Source organism: Dendrobium catenatum, unplaced genomic scaffold (assembly GCF_001605985.2).
Source record: "Dendrobium catenatum unplaced genomic scaffold, ASM160598v2 fragScaff_scaffold_157, whole genome shotgun sequence".
Lineage (NCBI taxonomy): Eukaryota > Viridiplantae > Streptophyta > Magnoliopsida > Asparagales > Orchidaceae > Dendrobium > Dendrobium catenatum.
This window is the reverse complement of record NW_021318619.1, coordinates 1,307,027-1,320,155: the sequence shown is the minus strand read 5'-3', so window position 1 is coordinate 1,320,155 and position 13,129 is coordinate 1,307,027. Positions and strand designations below refer to the sequence as shown.

Genomic DNA, 13,129 nt, shown 5'->3' with positions numbered 1-13,129 from the left:
TGTTTGGCAGCTGAGTTGCATGTCATTATACAATCCAGTCAAATTATTACAGACTCTACTTATGGGGTCTTGAAGCTTTATCTTCCAAGTAAACCTCAGGCATCACCTTCCACATGTACATCTGTTTGGTTCAGCTTCTTTTGATCCAGACCCCCACAAGTTTTACATCCTACTTCTATTAAATACATTTATAAAATGTAAAAGACTCTAGCCTGCAAAATAGAGTTAGAAGCAGTTTATATGATAATCGCATCCAAAATTTGTCTAGCACTTAGAGTGCTAAGCATCTGTTTCTACCCTATTGGCCACATCTTTTGGGGGGTTTTAAGCAGCACCTGTCATGCAAACAATTTATTATTTATGAGTGCCCTCCTTTTGATATGGCCACCTGCAAGAAGAACATGTATATTTCTACACTATCCACTTAAGGGCAAGTGCCCACACAGATAATCCAAGGGCAATCACACCAAATCATAAATCATATGCCCTCAAAAGGAAAAAATCCTAGTCCTTGCATGCCTAGGGGCTGTGCACCTAAGTGTGTGTGGCATATCACACTAAGGGTATTTGGTTTTATTTTGGAATGAAAGTGTTTAATTTTTATCCGAAGGTGGTTTCACTTTAGGTTGTTTGTGACTTAAAGATTTTATTTAATTTTTAAAATTTCATATTTAAAAGGGTTATGAAGAACCCATAAAGTAACCACTGCTTGCTTTTGGGCAAGCCTGTTACTTATGAATCCTAAGATACAATGATGTAGGCATCTCGCCTTTTGGGGGAGATGATTAATCATTGTTTCAAAAGGAACCTAAGTAATTTTTAGGTGTTTTGAAATTCTCTTAGTGTTTGGATAAGAGAGGTGTCTATTGGTAAGATAGACATGCCTAAGGGGTTTCACTTAGAACTTGGTGAAATTCATCCAATAGGGTAGGATGAACTTTAACATAAGGGACAACTCCTAAGGGACATCTATGGGTTTAACATTCTAGATGTCATAGGAAAGATCACTTGAATTTGGTTGAATGAAAATGATTACTTAGATTTTGGGTCTAAGAAAGGTATCAAACATGTAACTTTTGGGCTACATGTTGAAGAATTATTCTTATCTTTAGGAGCTAAGAGGAGAAAGAAAGGAATCCAACATTTAACTTTCAGGCTAAATGTAGGAGAACTCCCTCTAACTCTTAGAGCTAAAGAGAGGGAAAATCTCCTACAACTTTGGAGTTGGAGGAGAGTTGGAAACTTATAACTTTTGGGTTAGGATATTACATCTTCCAAGGCCTTTGAAACCTATAGAATTAATGAGAGATTGATAGCTTTGAGGCTACAAATCAAAAGGATGCTCCTTAAATTTTCATATTCAAGGAGTTGGATTTCATTTGCATAATTTGGATTAGGCAAACAAATGTGAGTTACTTATTGAATTAAGCTCGACATGTGAGAAGGATTTGTAACTTTGGGGTTACAAATCAAGAGAGATTATCATTGAACTTTTGTGTTAAATGATGGGTATTTAGTTTAAGCAAACGTAAGAAAATGATGCGTAGGTTTGGGCCTACACATCAAGAATTCTTTGAATTTTCGGGTGTCCAAAGAGAGGAACTCATTCACCTAATTTGGGTTAGGAGAATGAAAGAAAATTAGGATCTTGTTTCCTTTGTTTGATATGAGATTATTTATTGAATTTGGTTCAACAAATAAATGATTTTGGATTGAACTACCTGTTGATTTTGATTCAACAAATAGATGATTTTCATGTGTTTAATTCACTCAACATGGGTTGAATGAATGAGATTTTCATACAACTTTTGAGTTATAGAAAGGAAGGAACTTCTCTACAAATTTGATTTGTAGAGAAAAAGGGAGAAATGCAACTTGAGGGTTGCAAGATGGAAGATTTTCTTTGAATATTTGATGTTCAAAGAAAGGGACTCACATTCACTTAATTTAGGCTAAGTGAATGGAGAGATTTTCTACGCTTTTTGTTTGGTAGAAAGAGGGAATGTGCAACTTAGAGGTTGCAAATCATGAATGTCCTTGAACATTTGGTGTTCAAAGGGGGATTCATCCTCCCAATTCGGATTTGGGAGCATGAAGACGGATTTGGATGCTCCCCTACAATCTTGGCTTGCAGGAAAGAGAGAGGGAAATGCAGCTTATGAATTGCAAGTTGGTGATTATTCATTGATTATTTTGATGTTCAAGGAGAGAGGACCACTTACTTGATTTAGGCCAAATAAATGGTGGAGTTTCTTTGAGCATTTGGTACTCAAAGGAAAATGAGCATTTGCTCAATTTAGGGCTAAGCAAATGAGGAAGACTGATTTGAATCCTATGTCAAAAGGATTACTCATTGGTTTGTGTTTCCAATGAATAAAAGATTTGATAAACTTCCTACAACTTCGGGGTTGAAGAAAGGATAGTCTTGACTTGTTGATTTTGTGCCAACATGCAAGATAACAGGAATTTAAGATTTTTATCCTAAAGCCATAAGGGTTATGCAATGAAGCATTTGGGACTTTGAGGAAGTCCCAAACACCATGTGCGAAAGAAGTAGTTGCTTGTTTGATTTTATATTTCCAACAAACAAAAGATAGGAGAACTTGGAATTTGGCAAGGTCCCTTGGCATGTATTTAGGATTCTTAGGGAAACCCAGGTTAACATATCCAAAGAAGGAGAAGAATGATGTCGACTTGTTGATTTTGTGTCAACAAGCGCAATAAAATGAACCTAGGATTTTCATCCTAGGGTTGAGGGATTTACACAATGAAATGTTTGGAGCTTTGAGGAGGCTCCACACGTTATGTATAAGAAAGAAGATATTTGTAGTTTTAGAACCACAAATCAAGAAGCAATCATCGAGTTCGTATTCGATGATATAAGCTCACTTACCTAAGTTGGGTTAGGTAAATATGATAGGCTAAGATTGGGGTCTTATGCCTAAAGAGAATGTTCACCTGTTTATCTTGTTTCAACAAATGGAGGATGAAGCTTAAGGGTTGACCCTAAGCTTCAAGGTTTTTTTATATAATGATGTGTGGAATTTTAGAGAGAATTCCAAACCCTTATATGTGAGAGGAGAAATGTTTCATTTTGCTAACTTTATGTTGTTAGCAAATGGAATGGAGACTTAGGGTTTGATCCTAGAGTCTCGATTCATGCGCTATAATAATTGGAGCCTAGAGAACGCCCCAACTACCACGCATGAGGGACGTATACACAAGGAAGAGAACCTCCTATTCTCCTACAAATGTTTTAAGTTCGTTTGAAGGAAAGAGGATTAACTCCCTAATGGGTTGGGGAGCTTTCCCAAATCAAATTTGATATGATTTTGGGGATTTCGAAGTTTCTATGAACATCCTAAAGATCCGTTTAGCGAGATCTAAGAGAAACCTAAAAGTAGACATGTAATGATTTGTAGCTTCAAGGGTAGAGCTAGAATTCACACAATCTAACATTTGGAGCCTTGAGGGAGCATCCAAAAGTCATGCAATGGTATGTATTTAGAACCTTGAGAGGGTTCCAATCACCATGCATAGGAGGAAAGGACAAATGCTTGTAGATTTTGTATCTACAAGCAAAGAGATTTAAACCTAGGATTTTTGGGATCCTAAGTTAAGATCATTCATGCAATAGAAAAATGAAGCTTTGAGGTGCTCCAAATTACCATGCATGAGTGAGGGAAGACTACTACAGAGCTTCCAACACATTGAAATGAGGGAAGATTACTAAAGAGCTTCCAACACATTGAAATGGTCTCCAAATCAATTTTGGCATGATTTGGGTAGGAGGGATTGGTCCTACAATTTTGAGTTTGGGAAGATAACTTATAGCATTATCAAAAGTCTACAAGAAGGTGGTTTTCCCTAAATCGAACCCAATATGATTTAGAAATTTGAGAGCTTGCATCAAGCCATATTATCTTGCAAATTAGGAAAAATGAGCTTAAATAATCCCTTAGTGTGATGGAGCAATGATCACGGGTCTTTGGGGTCCATGAAATGCTCCAAATCAAATTTACCAATACTTAGGATTAAATGAACACATTTATGAAAATTTGCAAATTAATAGACTCATTAATCTAAGCAAGAAGTACATAACATATGACTTGAATCTCAATATAGTAGGAAACATGCATTTGAAACTCTTAAGGGATCAAATCACTTTTGGCATGATTTGATTCATAAGGGCATAAAGATGAGTTTCCAAACTTTGAAAGTCTTGCATAACAAAGGTAATTAGCCATAAACTTTTCTACCATAAGCTATACAACATATCCAAAAGCGAGGTTAATCAAACACACTCGTTCTAGGATTTTCGAAGTGAGTTTTTGGGATTCACATTAAATCCTACAACAAGTCATCAGGAATATTTTGAATATATTGTAAGGCTTATGACAAACTCCACAAGCTTCACCAAATTTCTAAATCATATATCTATTTCGTCATGACACTAGTATTGAGTAGGTACATGTGCACAATGTGAAATTTGGGAGGATATGTGAGCTACACACTCAATTTGGCTACGAAAAGTAACATACCCTAGGGTTTGAATGTAGGTGAGGATGTCAAGCTCAATATGATGCCCAAACATACATTTGAGAGTTGTTGAATAACATTCTAACACCTCTACACGCATCCCTCTTCGGACCCTCACATGAGAACCAACAAATGAAAATCACCGAATTTTCACTGTTTTTGCAAAGTGGACAGCCAATAAGGGATTTTGGGAGAGCGAAAATCAAGGTTTCTAAGGACCTAGGGCTTGGGGGCATCAACCACACAACAATTGGCCTTGGGGGACCCTAGGTTTCACTAAGTTTTAGTGTTATACCTCTCCCAGATTGTCCTAGCGCTCCTATCCAATCTCCAAGCACTGTCCAAGCTCCAATCCAAGTTCCAAATGCTGTTTGGAAGCCTCCAAAAGCCCCCAAACCGCTGTCCTCTCCGTGTAGGCGCTCCCGGAGGTGGATTTCACCGGTAAGAAGTCTCCAAAGTTGGTAGAATGGGAAGGAAAGTCTTCTACAACAAGCAAACAGCCTTCAAAATGTTCTCTAATGCCTCCAACAACCCTCCTACTTTGCTTCCTTCTGCTCGAAAAGGAAGAAATGGCAGCCCCCTTTAAATTTCAGAGAGAAACAAAGATGAAGGTAGGAAGAACTGCACGAGAAAAGATCCCTGTGTGCTGGTTAAGTTCAGTTGCACACAGGAGAGTTTCTTCCTCCCTCTGGTAGGGTCGGATGGACGCCAGAAACGCAAGCGAGAGGGCGCTGGAGGGCTCCCTCGCTCCGCCTGGGTCGCGCGACAGCAGTAGAGCCGCAGCTACGGCTCTTTCCTTCCCCGGTTTCACGGATGCGGGAGGCCCGATCAGGCTTCCTTGTTGCTCGGGCTGGATGGATACAGGCAGAGCCGACCGGCTCTACTCTCCCTTACTCTCGTTCGGACGAGCACAGGCAAGCAGGAAGAACTCCGCTCTCTCCTTCGGCTAGAAAGACCACATGGAAACACTTCCTCTCAGTTGCTCTCTCTCTCTCTCGCTCGCTCTCTCTGTGTCGGGACAAACAACACAAGGGGAGCCGAGTAAGCTTTTCCTCTCTGTCTCCCGCTCCTTCTACACGCAAAAATTGTGCTCGAGTAGATTTCCTGCCCGATATCCTGCTACATCCACAAAAATCAGGTGATTTGACGGATAACAGAGCGGGATTTTAGGGGAAATCTATGCCGTTTGATTCAAATCTTGATTTGGGATTTGAATCGATCCAAGACTTGATGAATTGTGTTGAAATTAGGTTCAAATTGGACTCGACCCGAATCGATTTGGATCGGTTTGGGTCCAATTGGGTCCGATCAATTTAATTTCATGAAATTAAACCTGAATCGGCACCGAATTGCGTCGAATTAAGCTCGACGGGGTTCGATTTAAATTGATTTGATTTTAATTTAATTAAATTGAATTTAATTTAATCAAATTGAGGCTTAATTTGGATCAATTTCGCCTCGACGATGATCGATTGGGTTGATCGAGTGCGATCGAGCCTAGTCGGACTCGATCGGGGTCAAGTCGATGCGAAAATATTCGTCAACAGCTTACTTACATTTATATGTTACCTATTTATTTTTTATTCAGGAATGCATATGCATATAAGGCTTATGTCTTATGATTCAAGGTTTATGCCTTCACCTCAAATTAATTACAACACCTCTTCTCATGCTTTTGACTTTTAAAACATTGGAGCATACAACTCCTAATCAGAAGGAAAATTTATCAAATTTAAATTCGAGGAATGGGAACATTGGGCATCCCTGCATTAGGTCATGAGCTGATAAACTTATGACAAACCTTTGGACATCCTTCCGATAAAGATAGAGAAGTCTTCAACAGAAGTAACAGCCCAAGTAATGAATTTCTAAGGAAAACCTTTTAGAGATGAAAAGTTGGGTATGATCCAGAGATGAAAACCTTCTCTGAAACCATTCCTCAATTGTGACGTGATGGTCTCTCTAATGATCTAACTAGTTCTTGGTGGCTCCCCTCAACTTTACATTCAATCATCATGGCATGTACAAAATTGAGCTCACTTTGGGAGGTATGATTGGTTAATTGGGACCATCTTTGGTAGAGATGGAGCTATCTGGAATTGAGCTTACAGAAAATGGCCTCTTGATCCCAAAGTTGAATGTGAGGGTCAGGGTGGGACCATTGGGTTGTGCTCGGACCATAGAGAACTCATTGGATCACTTAAGATGTTGTTATTTAAAGAATGTATGACTTGCATGTTTAAAAAAAACATTTGGTATCAAGTTTTATCTAAAACCCTTAACCAAAAAAAAAAAAAGCAACCTCTGTAGAAAATCCATGTTATAACCAACAACCTATTTGCCAGTATTTCAGTGTTGTAGAAATTCCACGGAGATAAGTTTATGATTGGTTATGACATTGTTAAGGTTTGTTTTAGGGACTAGAATAATACAAGTACACTAGGCTTAGTGATTAAATTTGGGTCCTGATGAAATGAAGCACATTGTGCTCCAGCTTGTTTTGTCGAGTTTAGGGTTTAGGCTATGTTTTGAGGTTGATTTTATCTTCCGGCTGCGTTCTACACAACAGAGCTTTTGTTCTTGAGTTGCTATTCTGCAAACATACTTCTGGTTATGAATTAGTTGTCTTTTAATAATGTGATCTGTACTCTGTGCAAACTAGTTTTATTTTTGGATTAGACATCTTATTTGAAAATAACTTTGTTGCATTGGAAGATTGATTTTTTTCTGTTTGAGGCGTCAAATGGTGTGTTTAGTGGCGAGATTTACTAATTTTTATTTTATTTATGCTTGCTATAGGAGAGGCTGGTTGGACACCGGACCAGTGGGGCCATTCACGTTACAAACCAACAAATGCTACAGATGGTCTTGCCTATCGCCAGCAGCTAAATGTCTTCATGCGTGGTCTTCTAAAGGCAAGTTCACTCATGTTTTCAGCTTTGGGTTTGATTAACACAGTGGTTAGCAGGCAAATTGGGAAATACAGATTAAGAAATGATTATATTAGTAAAAATATTACAGTGATATCTATCAAAGATGATACTTGAAAATAGACTTATGTGTTTTGGATACGTTTAATGAAGGGTAAAAAATATGACATTATATTAGTATATGAGGAGGAGATAAACCTAAAGATGAAACGAATAGAAGTTGTTTAAAAAGAATTATGAAGAATAGGTTTAAGATCTTTGACAACATTCCACAAAATGAATGGAGTATGACATTATATTAGTATATGAGGAGAAGAGATAAACCTAAAGATGAAACGAATAGAAGTTGTTTAAAAAGAATTATGAAGAATAGGTTTAAGATCTTTGACAACATTCCACAAAATGAATGGACTATGAGGTTTCATAAAGCCAGTCCCAATTAGTTTTGATAAAAGGCTAGTTATCCCATTTTATATTAATCTCATTTACTGTTATAGATGGCTTAGGTTTGCCTTCATATAAGCCAATAATATCACTGCTAATGGCATTCTTTTTCTAAGTGGGGCGTAATAAAAAGCTTAATAAGCATGCAAGTACCAGTCTTTTTTTCCCTTTGACTCGCTTGTATTGGGATGGAATTACATCTAATCTGCTTGTTCATTCTATGTTTTCTAACCTCCTTTCCCTTTCCTAACCGTGCGTGCTCTAGATCTCAATTCCTTGGTAACATAGAAATATTATTGTAGAAATCTTGCCTGTAAATATCATGTTTTCTTATTATCGATGCTGAAGAATTAGATAACGTAAATTAAGCTTGTCACAAGTAAATTACTGGTAAAATATAATAATCTTGTGTCGGGGCTCATTAGGTGGCTCTGACTCAGTGACATGAATAGATGATCTGATGAACGCAATCTGATATTTTCCATTGTATTTTTTGGCAGATGATGAACGAGCACCCTGATGCTTGGCCATTTAAGGATCCAGTAGATGCACGGGATGTACCTGATTATTATGATATTATCAAAGATCCAATGGGTATGTCATGTGTGTAATCTTTTTGTTAGCACATGTCGATGTTGACCTAAAAAGACTTGGTTAGAAAATCTTAAAAATGATCTTTCTTTATTAGATTTAAACAAGAATTTGACTTTTAACAGAACACAATGGAGAAAAAGGATACATGTAGCTGACACCACGTAGTGGGACAAAGGCTTGATGTTATTCTATGTCGATGTCATCTAATATTTCTTCCGATATTTGCCTTCAATTAGCATTTAGCTAGGCTTGGTTGTGTTAGCGTGAGTAAAATTGATTTTCCATCATTTTCATAGTTCTCATCTTTTGCCTGCTCTCCATTTAACTATTTAGCAGGATTTTCCTTGAATATTATTTCATAAAGGGTGAATGGAATTGATGCTATTAAAATGAATATTAAGGTTGTACTTAAAAGAAGTGAGGAAAAATGTGTTTTTATCACCGCTAAAGATTGTTGTACTGTGATTTTGGACATATGTAGCAGTAAACAGCAGCGAAATGCCGGTTAAGTCCTGTTATTGACCTTAAGAATTAGTATTGGGTTACATGTGTTATTTTTTTTAATCAGTCATCCATGCCTATGTTAGTATCATGATTTTGATTCTTTGTATGTTTAACTGCTGGTATGAAACTCTTGTAATTTTTTCAAACCATGGTTCTAGCCAGATAGGTCTACTATGGAAGCTTCATACCAGCAGTTAAACATACAAAGAATCAAAATCATACCTGAAATAGCTTGAATGGAAGGTAAGATTAGAGAGAGTTGCCTTAGATGGGTTGGTCACATAAAACAACGGCCTTCCGATAACCTGATTAGAAGATTATATGTATTAGATTTGGCTTATGTTAAGAGAGGTAGAGGAGAGGTATGCCTAAAAAAGCTTGGTTAGAAAATATTAGAAATGATCTTTCTTTATTAGAATTAAATGAGAATTTGCCTCCTAATAGGACACAATGGAGAAAAATGATTCATATAGCCGACCTCATGTAGTGGGATAAAGGCTTGATATTATTATTGTTGTTGTTGTTGTATTCTTCTAGCAACTTGACGATCTTTTTGGTTTTGATGGTATGCTTTGATATAAGAGAAATTGTCGAATCTGTGAGGGCCCCTTCAGTTTTAAGTGTGAAAAAGCTGTTTTTTTTTTTTTTCTCAAAAGCCAGTTAGGATGCTTTTGTTTGCTCTGAAAACAAGATTCTCTGCAGTTTTATACGTTTTCAACAATTTAAAAATGAGAAGGCAGGCAGAGTAAAAGAAACTATTATTAGGAGCAAAGTGGTTAATTATCACCAGATATGTTTTTGTTTCCACTGAATCTGGAGGCAAACGTAACAACAACAACAACAACAACAACAATCTGGAGGCAAACGTAATGTAACAAAATAAAAACTGGATAAAAAAGGGACTAACATTGCTTAATGGTGCCCAAGTCATTGCGGATAATTATTGCATTATTATTTTTCTTAACAAAATGCTCCCATCTTCTTGGATTCTCATTTAGATTTCTATTTGAAGGTGGTCCTTTTTCTCCTATTAGAAGTGGAGAAATTCAACCAATAGCAAAGACCCTTAGGGTATAGGATCTATTTCTATGTATTTTGATGCTAATTCTGATGCTTTTGAAATATATGGTTTGGAATCCGCAACTCATTTTATTTATTTGCCGGATGTTTATTCATGTTGGAATTGGGAGCAGAGGTTCCAAAATAATCCGTTAACTTCTAATAAAAACTTTTTTTCTTGTTATTTCCATGAGTTTTCCAAACTCTTGCCACAGGTATATTCAAACTCTTCTCATATATTTTATTGTTTTCTTCTTTCTGACCCATGTTAAATGAAATGACAATGCTACACAACTAGATTAGTGGCCGAATTTGTTGGTCAAAATAGCAATATCACGATTTTGCCATTTGCTTTATTTTACTGATGAATGCAAATCTGGATTTATTTTTATTTTAAAGTTTTGGCTTTCTACTCAGCAAACTGTTCTGCCGGTTCTCACTGAACCGGCCCAAGGAGGGCCAGCTCTAGTCTACCGGAGGCGCACAAACCCCACCCACCCGCCCCCATCCACACCCAACACCCAATTAATGCCGCCCAAGCCTAGTGGACTCCACTAGGAGCAAATTAAGGCTTCGTTTGGGACAGCTTTCTTCTGCTTCTTAAAACAGTTTTTTAGTACAATAATTTTAATTTTTGTACTAAAAAGCTGATTCAAGAAGCAATAAGAAAGCCGTCCCAAACGAAGCCTAAGAAGAGAGAGGGGCGGCTAGGGGTTGGAGGGAATTTTGAATTAGGGAATTAATGTATTAATAGTATGGGTTGTTTAGGGTTTAGGGTTATGCATGCTTTGAGTTGTTCTCTTGGAACTCTTTAGCATCTTGGGCTTTAGATTCATCGTCTAGAGATTGGGAGAGAACGATCCTCCTCTCGAATTGAGGATCAATTGTTTCTTGTTTGGTGTTTGCTTTTGCGTTGATTCCATTATTACATTCTATCGTTTTGAATTGATTTCATCAAAATTTTCTTATTGTTCCCGCTGTTTTCATCAATTATTGCTAGGGTTGCTTGCAAACTCTAAGTATTTCCTGTCACAAACTTTTTGGACATTAAAATATAACTCTAAATGAAATTGAAATCACCTCGTACTCAACTTTTGAATGCTTGCTTAAATCAAATATGACTTTCATGAGTTCCTTATAATAACACATAATTTTGTGGAAAATTTTGCTTCATTTTTTAAAGTTTATGCATCTTCATTAATTTCCAAATATCCTCAACATCTGCTTTTTAGTTAACAGGCATTTGCATGATACAAAATAAGAATATTTTGAGGATTATGGCAAAAAAACATTTATTGGTTTATGATAGCTATGATTAGTTATGATTAGTTGATCTTTATTGGTTCTCTAAAACTAATATTTCTCCTGTTCTGTCAGTTTTTGTGTCTGACATTTAGTAACGCGTGATGCAAGTTAGGTACATAAGATAGTGATAGTTGAACAAGGTTTCTGTGTACTGAATTAATATTGTGTTTCAATAGCTATATCACCGTACAAAAATGCCATTGAAAAGCATGATTTCATGTACCTTATTGGAGCAATTACTTCCTTCCTCATCCATAAATTTACACTACATAGCATGATTGTCATAGAATTCGCTTTTAATGAATAAGAAGCACATGATGGTGTGCTTGGAGAAACAGTTATATTATATTTCCTCTGTTGTAATCTTGAGGTCCCAAAAAGTTCTAACCCAGGAAAACTACCTCTATTCAAATGTAGAGATAAAGCAATATACACCAGCTCCTAGGGCTGTCAAAATCGGGTCACGGGTCAGGTTCGGGTCCACCCTGAACTAACCCGACATTGTTTGACTCAATCGAACCAGACCCATTTTTGCAAACGGGTCGGTTTTTCGGACTCGAACCCGCCCTGCTTCGGGTATGTTTTATTAAATTTTTTTATTTAATTTGATTTATTTAAACATAAATCGAATTAAGGTAAAACTTAATTCAATCAATTTAAAATAGACCAAGCTTTGTTTGGACAACATGATTTATTATTTTTTGAAAATAGCATTTACTTATTTCAAAACAATCTTTTAAAACCCTCTTAAATCAATTAAAAGTTGGTCAAACCGGGTTGATTTCAAGTTTCCGGGTCAATCCGAACCCGAAACTTTTGGGTCGGATTTTCGGGTCTTGTCAAATATTGACACCCCTACCAGCTCCCCTCTTAAGACTCTGCATAGCGATAGTCTATTCACTATTTCCATACACCATAAATGATGCTTTTGTCATACTATTTGCACATTTTGCTTAATTATCGTGGCATGTATTGTGAATTTAGACTGAATGATCTTCTTAATCTGGTGGACTTTAAAAACATCCATCTTTTGAATATTATTTCTTAGATGATGATTGTGAACTTTCTAGCAGTCATTCAAGTGCGATATCTCCAGTTTTACTCCTTCCGTTGGCTATCTGTTCTTTCAATTGGATATATATCAGCTGCTTCGTGATCACTAAACTTGTTCTGTAATGCAATTTCCACAGACCTAAAAACCATGTCGAAGAGACTCGAGTCAGAACAGTATTATGTTACATTTGAGATGTTTATTGCCGATGTCAAGAGAATGTTTGCAAATGCTCGGACCTATAACTCCCCTGAGACAATCTATTACAAGTGTTCAACCAGGTAAGGCTAATACCTTACTAGAAAATTTGAATTTTGATGAATTTTAAATGCTTTGTGATGAGTATTATATATGATTAATCATTCAGCTCTTGCATACATTAATCTCAAAACAAATTTAATTATTTTAAAATTCAATCTAACCAAAATTTATTTAAAATTTCCTCATTCAAATTTTCCTTCTGTGTATTGGTGCCATTAAAAAGAGAAGCATAATACTAAGTTAAATGTTGCAGAGATGAGGATGCTTAGGTGGATGAGTGGCTTTACCCTTAGAGATAGGATACGAAATGAGCATATACGGGAAAAGGTTGGACTTGCTCCAGTGGAAGATAAGATTAGAGAGAGTCGCCTTAGATGGTTTGGTCACATTAAACGGCGGCCTTGCGATGACCCGGTTAGGAGAGTAGAGGTATTAGATTTTA

The 13,129-nt window shown here is 36.8% G+C and overlaps 1 protein-coding gene across 1 annotated transcript in view; it reads left to right on the top strand.

The window, feature by feature from the left end:
- The window catches only part of LOC110114546 (histone acetyltransferase GCN5), a 49,967-nt gene extending 37,241 nt beyond the window's left edge, over positions 1-12,726 (top strand). The window contains exons 10-12 of the mRNA XM_020847463.2: positions 7,339-7,454; positions 8,414-8,507; positions 12,566-12,726. Of these exons, the coding sequence (XP_020703122.1) occupies positions 7,339-7,454; positions 8,414-8,507; positions 12,566-12,711 (356 nt within the window). The 3' untranslated portion in view covers positions 12,712-12,726. The remainder of the gene's footprint in view (positions 1-7,338; positions 7,455-8,413; positions 8,508-12,565) is intronic.
- The last annotated feature ends 403 nt before the right edge of the window (positions 12,727-13,129 follow it).